Here is a 7,015-nt window from a genome sequence, read left to right as displayed (position 1 = left end):
ACTAAAGAAATCGAGTTTTAAGCCTCGTTAAGAAACCTCAGGTACAATTGTTCCTCTAATCCAAAGCCTAATAGAATACCATTACTAGGGTCTACTCTCCCACTTAGACTTCGGATACATCTTTTGGCCATTTTTCTAACAGATTCTCTAACCGTGATATTCAGTTAGATTAATTTATACATTGGATTTGGATATGAAGGTACATATTCAACTTTTGTAAATGTTAATTTGTTATTTTATGTGGAGTTTTAGTCAGTTTACTGTTTTACTTTATTACTCCGTGTTTTTTATTGATTATGTAGATTTGGACAAAGATGAACTGGATATTGATGAACCTAAATCAGATGATGAAGATTGATGGTGGTATTATTGATTCACTACTATGGCGTTGCCCTTTTTGCTGGAAAGCATAGTGTCTATTCTTACACTTCTACTTGTGACTGCCCTTTTACGTTGTTAGAATGTATAAGTTGACTTTTCTTAGTGTTGGAAAATGTTAAAGCAAGTGTTGTTGGTATATTGTGACTAGTTACTTTGTTTGATTTTATGACTATTCCAATAAGGTAGTCTTCAATTGTAATCAACATTATTGGTCATGATTTATCGGACTAGTATTTCTTTCTTCACAATAATTATCCTCTGTTATATTTTTTTTTCATGAATGGAGTTTTTGATTCATATGATATTTTTATGGCTGGATCATGTTTTTGCTCTTTGCCGAGTCACAAGAAATTGGACCATATGCATTCATGATATTAATCATTTTGCAATTACATAAAAACTAGTATTGGTTCCCGGCTATGCCGGGCTTCCTCTATTTATCATTAAAATTTACTTTCAATTAAATAAGACAACTTTAAAGTTGCATATCTTAAATTTATCTTTAATATATTTGTCTATGTCATATCTTAAAGTTACGATGAAATAAATTATGAGACAAATTCACTACTCCCGTTATTATGTTCATATATGCTTTCTTTTGTTGTTAGTATTGTTACTTTTATTACATTCGCTAGTATTACGGTTACTTTCACTACTCTCGCCGTAATTATTGTTACTTTCACTACTGTCGCATGAATATTGATAATTTCACTACCCCCGTTGTTGATTATATTACTTTAACTATTCCCCTTGTTAATATAGTTAGTTTGACTATTCAAATGACTGATTACTAACATAATATTATATCCAATGTTAGTACAATTATTTTCACTACTAACATAATTACTTTTACTATTTAGCCATACAATTTCAAGAGGTTATATATTTATATATTTATATAAAGGGTTTTTTGTCAACTACTACCTACTATAACTCATTTTTTACCAACTGCTACCTAACTAAATTTTTTTTTTAAACTACTACCTAATTACTTGGTTCGGGATTATTTTAGCACCAATTACACTCAAACCTCCAATTAGTCCATTTTATGTCTAAAATACCCTCATTTTCAAGTCTTAATACTCAGTTTAAAAAAAAACCCCAAAATTACACTCTCACAATCTCTATCTTGAAAATCGATTAATCTTAAAACCCTAATTTTCTTCCCATTTAATTGGTACTGCTATTCGCATAGATTCAACATCATTCCCAAATTTCAAGCTTTCAATCGCCAAAAAACCCCCAAATTTCACTTGTATTGCTGTATCTCTCTCCCTAAAACTTGTAATTTTTTGTTAATTATTTAGAACATTCGTCTGTCTTATTCCCTTTAATGATTGTTTTATTGCCTTTATTTAATGGATTCGTCCTATTTTTTGTAGTATTGTGTTATTCTTAAAGTAGTATTGTTAGTGTAAGTAGATTAATTTATTCTTCTTACTTGGTATTTGTCCTCTTTTGCTCCTTTATTTATTCCATAATTTGTCCTCTTTTGCTTCTTTGGTTTTGGTTTTTCCCATTTTAATATTGTCTACTTTTTAGGATGGTGACACCATTAACTATAGATGTCAGTCTTCATGTGGGTGGGCATTTTCAGTCACTTTCTGGAAAAAGTGTGTATGTTGGTGGAGTACATGTACTGCTGACTGGTATTAGTAGTAATAGCCTCAGTTATTGCTTGTTAGTGAATGAAGCCAAAAAAGTGGTTGGGCAAAATGTGAGTGTTTTTATTTGGTATAAAAAACCTGGGTTAGCAATGAATGTTGGTAGAACCATTATATTAGGGGATAGAGATATGCCTGCTGTGTTAAAAACAAGAGATAAGGACAACAAGCTGGACTTGTATGTCACTACTAGGGTTATCCCTTTTTCAAGTCCAGGTAAAAGTAATCCTAATCTTGGACACAAAAAGCCCACTTCTTCACCAAAAAAACCCAACTACACAAAGCCCACTTCTTCTCGAGGTCTTGAAAAGGACATTCCCCTTGACATACCAGCACTGCAGGTTATTCATCCAACCCCTGAAAAACTACCATTTAGGAGACAACAAAGAGTTGGTGGATTTTTTGGTCTTTCAGATAATTTGGGTGGATCTGTAGGTGGTGAACAACAGAGTGTTGGATCTGTTGGTGGTGAACAGCAGGGAGGTAGTTCTGTATTTGTTGAAGATCTGGTGGGTGGATCTGTATTTGGTAAAGATCAGGTGGATGGTTCAGCTACTGTTGGTGGTGGGTTTGTGGTTGAGAAAGGCAAGAAGAATGTGAGTGAGAAGGTTAAGGGAAAATCAAAAGTTGTTGGTAAAAGGAACTTAGTAGGGAACAGGAAAGAAGTAAGTAAAGACAAGGGTAGAAAAACAAAGAGTGGTAAAAGAAAACAGTTGGTAGAGGAAGAAGGTGAAGAAGATTCTGACCTACTTGATTCTGATATAGAGGTTGTAGAGGAGGACCTTGTGGCTGATGATCTATTTCAAAGAAATGAGGAGGGAGGAAAAAAGAAAGTTTCATTTTTAGAGGATTTAGAAGAGGAACATAACTTATCTGATGATCTCAGAAGTCTTGAAGGTTCAGAGGATGAAGGAGTTGACAACAAAGTCTTCAACCCTAACACAGACTTTAAGAAGAAGTTGCACTTGGAGGTTGGTTTGAAGTTCTGTTCTGTTGAAGTACTAAGGGTTGCCCTTAGAGCACATGCTATTGAGAACAGGTATGAGTACTACTTTTTACATAATGGTAAGAACATTGTGAGAGCTTATTGCAAACAAAAATGCAAGTGTCCATGGGACAAGGTCAGAAGTAAAATAAGGTGTGTTTGTCAACAATTTTTGTGTCCATTTACATTATATGCCACAACAACAACAACTACAAAAGAGTATATGGAGATTAGGACACTGAATTTGACACACACATGCTCCTTTAAAGGAGTCAATTCAAAAGTTTCTTCTGAGTATTTAGCTGAAAAGTATCTTGAGGATTGGAGGGAAAACCCTAATTGGGAGTTGAGTTCATTTGTGAGAGATGTATACAGAACATTGGGGGTAAAAATAAGTTATCACCAAGCTTGGTTAACTAGGGCTAGAGCAAGACTTATTATAAATGGTGATGGGGCTGATGAATATGGTAGGGTTTGGGAGTATGCCCATGCTTTGAGGAAGTATAACCCAGGTTCTACTGTCATTGTTCTTGTGGATAATGTTGAAAACCCACCCCCTCAGTTTCAAAGAATGTATGTGTGTTTGAAAGCATGCAAAGTTGGTTTCCTGGCTGGTTGTAGGCCTCTAATAGGGGTAGATGGTTGCCATCTTAAAGGCCCATACCCAGGAATGTGTTTAGTGGCTGTTAGTATGGATGCTAACAACAACATATATCCTGTGGCCTGGGCTGCGGTAGAGGTAGAAAATAACCAAACTTGAACATGGTTTTTGACCTTACTTATGGAAGATCTGGAAAAGGAAGATGGACAAGGATTGACTATAATGTCAGACAGACAAAAGGTATGTTCAATGTACAATTCATTGTTCAATTCAATGTTCAATGATAATCTTTATTGTTACTGTTCAATCTTCTTACTTTGCATTACTCATTGTACTGATAGGGTTTATTGGAGGCTTTCAATGGAGTCACTCCAAAGGCAGAAATCAGATTTTGTGCAAGACATATATGGGCTAATTTCAAGCTACAATGGCCAGGGGGACTGTTTAAAGAAGCATTTTGGAAGGCTGCAAGAAGTACATCTCAAGCTGAATTCATAAGTGAAATGAAGGGTATTCAATTCTTGAACCAAGCAGCATATGAATACCTAGCTGCCATACCCCCAAAGCACTGGTCAAGGCATGCTTTCTCAACAACCAGCAAGTCTAACATGTTATTGAATAACATGTGTGAGTCATTCAATGCAGTATTAAAGCCAGCAAGGGATAAGCCTATCATTAGTTTAATGGAGTGGATAAGAAGGTATGTCATGAAAAGACACTATGATAAAAGAATGGGAGGTGAAGGTTATAAGAGTAAAGTAATGCCCTTTGTGAATGAGTATTTAAAATGGGTGGAGAATGAAGCAAGGTTTTGCTGCTTAATTCCTTCTTTCAGTGGTGAGTTTGAGGTTGACCATAGGGGAAAACAGAAGGCTGTTAATTTGACAAGAAGGACTTGTTCTTGTAAGAGTTGGGATCTCACAGGTATTCCTTGTCCACATGCAATGTTTTGCATTAGGGACCAAAGACAAGAAGTCATTGATTATGTTGATGAATGTTACAGCAAAACCACCTATATCAAAGCCTTTCAACACCCTATTGTAGCAATGCCTGGCCATGAAGACTGGGAGAAGGTTGACATGGCAGCCCCTACTCCACCACCATTTAAGAAGCTTCCTGGGAGGCCTAAGCTAAAGAAGAGGAGAAGAGAAGTAGGGGAAGGAAGCAATGGACAGACCAAAAAGCTTAGGCAGACAAGAACTTGTGGTAGGTGTGGAGGGAATGGACATAACAAGAAAACTTGTAAAAACCCACCAAAGACTCAAGCTAAGGAGAAAGTAGCTGCAACAAGAGGTATGAGTACATCAGCTTGGAGCAAGAAGGTTAGAGAGGGAGCTGCTAAAAGGAAAGCGAAAAAGGCACAAGATGCTGCTATGGTGGAACAGATATCAGGTCAGCATCAAAGTGTTCAAGAAACTCATTATGCTAGTGTCAACAATGCCTCACCTGCAACTGTTTCAAGGAGAAGGGCTTGGTTTTGAATATTGATGATTGTGTTATAATTCTCAACCCTTATGGTTCCATATTTTGCTGTACTATTTATTTAGAAGTATTATTCTGTTTGTAAGACAATTTATCAGTTTTTAAGGATATGCTCAGTTTGTAAGACAATTTATGAGTTTTCAAAAGTAATTTGAGTGCCCCATGTTCAATTAAATCTTTCAATAGTTGCATTATGGGATCTGGTTATTGAAGTACAATGAGTAAAAAGCATTGCCATAATAAAGATGAACAACAATTGCATGATCCTTTCATTAAAAGCTTTAAAATCGTACATCATAAAATTGCCCAATTTTTGAGCTTTAACTACCACAACATCCTTACATTTTCATTATAATGCTAAAGAGGACCACTAAAATGCAAACAACAACAAAGCATTTATACATTGCTCTACAACCATTCATACTGCTTTCTCCATTGTCCATATTGACATTCTCATTGATTTGCTTAAGTAGGACATTAGCTTCCTTAAGCTTGTTGTTTTGTTCCTTCAAATGAGCAACTTCAGATTTATTCATCACAAGGTCACCATGGAGAACTTTTTTCTCCAATATCAACTGATTTATTGTGTTCTTCTGCCATTTCTGCTGCACTTCCTCGTACCAGCTAAAATAGCCGCAACCACGACTTGAATCTGGGTTTGAAAACTTGCATCTAAGGAACCTACGACCCGGATTGTCATGTGTCCATGACCTCAACAGAACAACTGGAACCCCACACGCACATTTGATGGCCTTGAAATTTCTTTCAGGAAAAACCCCCTTTGTCATTGTTATAGAACTCTAAATAAAAAAACCCAGATTTATTGAAAAAAAAAAAAAAAATTGAGCAGAATCCCTAATTCAAAACAAGAAAGGAGATCAGAGACGAGCAATTGAAGCAAGAGTAATGGTTTAGATTTACCATAGACGATTTATTGATTGAGAGAGAAAATTAGGGTTGCACAAATTGATTTCAGTAAATAGAGTAATGAAGTATGAGTGTCCAAATTAAATGATATAAGGTTGATGATAAGGGCAAAATAGAAATAGAAATATGAACTTAAGATTAAGTGTTGAAATCAAGGGCTCAGATTAAAGTAATTGGAGGTTTGAGTGTAATTGGTGCTAAAATAATCCCGAACCAAGTAATTAGGTAGTAGTTTAAAAAAAAAATTTAGTTAGGTAGCAGTTGGTAAAAAATGAGTTATAGTAGGTAGTAGTTGACAAAAAACCCTTATATAAATAATATTACATATATGAATTAAATCAAATCGAAATAATTATAAAATATTATATCTTTTGGAAATCTAGCTTGATTTATTTAGCTTTTAATAGTTTCCAAAATCTATATGGTTCAACACTGGAACATACTGATATCACATCGCCCATTACAATACTTAGCACGTACGACTCGCGTTCATAATCTGGTTGGCTCCGTAAGAACTCTACAACCAAAGTTTAGTTAAAAAAGTAGCGTTAGCTTGGCGAGTAGAACAAAAACCGAGACCCCCCATCGACTTGGGTTTCTGCAAAGTTTCCCAAGATATACGATGATCCTTCTTCTTTTTGTCATTACCTCCCAAAGGAAACGCCTGGTATTTCGGTCAATGTTATCACAAAGAGACCGCGGTAACTTAGCGGTTTGCATACTATAGTTCGCCATGGTTGATAGTGTAGATTGGACGAGAGTGTTCCTCCCAGCTAACGATAAATGCGTATAAATGCTTTGTTTGCCAGCTCGCTACCTCTTATTGAATTTTCTTCAAGATGAGCAAAGGTTGCTTTAGTCAGTCGACCATTAATAGTCGGCGTACCTAAATAAGTGTCAACGTCTTGAGTAGATTCAAATCCTAGGATATTTGAAATTTCTTCTCAATTTATCAAAGGAGTATTAGCTCAGAAG

The 7,015-nt window shown here is 35.6% G+C and overlaps 3 protein-coding genes across 3 annotated transcripts; 2 read left to right on the top strand and 1 right to left on the bottom strand.

The window, feature by feature from the left end:
* Positions 1-1,924: 1,924 nt before the first annotated feature.
* Positions 1,925-5,305, top strand: LOC141607385 (uncharacterized). Its single transcript, XM_074426736.1, has 2 exons — positions 1,925-3,871; positions 3,973-5,305. The coding sequence occupies exon 1, from the start codon at positions 1,925-1,927 to the stop codon at positions 3,788-3,790; it is 1,866 nt and encodes a 621-aa protein (XP_074282837.1). The 3' UTR covers positions 3,791-3,871; positions 3,973-5,305.
* On the top strand, positions 3,812-5,112 carry LOC141607383 (uncharacterized). Its single transcript, XM_074426734.1, has 2 exons — positions 3,812-3,871; positions 3,973-5,112. Exons 1-2 carry the CDS (start codon positions 3,812-3,814, stop codon positions 5,110-5,112), a joined length of 1,200 nt encoding a protein of 399 aa, XP_074282835.1.
* A 146-nt stretch (positions 5,306-5,451) lies between the features above and the next one.
* On the bottom strand, positions 5,452-5,901 carry LOC141607382 (uncharacterized). The gene has a single exon (XM_074426733.1). It carries the CDS (start codon positions 5,899-5,901, stop codon positions 5,452-5,454), a length of 450 nt encoding a protein of 149 aa, XP_074282834.1.
* Positions 5,902-7,015: the final 1,114 nt, after the last annotated feature.

Source organism: Silene latifolia, chromosome 10 (genome assembly GCF_048544455.1).
Source record: "Silene latifolia isolate original U9 population chromosome 10, ASM4854445v1, whole genome shotgun sequence".
NCBI lineage: Eukaryota > Viridiplantae > Streptophyta > Magnoliopsida > Caryophyllales > Caryophyllaceae > Silene > Silene latifolia.
Note: the sequence above shows the minus strand (reverse complement) of the source record. Positions and strands in the feature narration are given on the sequence as shown.

Bases quoted from the DNA above. Each gene is read 5' to 3' on its own strand.
- LOC141607382 (XM_074426733.1), bottom strand. From the start codon at position 5,901: ATGACAAAGGGGGTTTTTCCTGAAAGAAATTTCAAGGCCATCAAATGT.
- LOC141607383 (XM_074426734.1), top strand. From the start codon at position 3,812: ATGGAAGATCTGGAAAAGGAAGATGGACAAGGATTGACTATAATGTCA. The intron at 3,872-3,972 runs GTATGTTCAATG...TTGTACTGATAG, and splicing joins TAATGTCAGACAGACAAAAG to GGTTTATTGGAGGCTTTCAA.
- LOC141607385 (XM_074426736.1), top strand. From the start codon at position 1,925: ATGGTGACACCATTAACTATAGATGTCAGTCTTCATGTGGGTGGGCAT.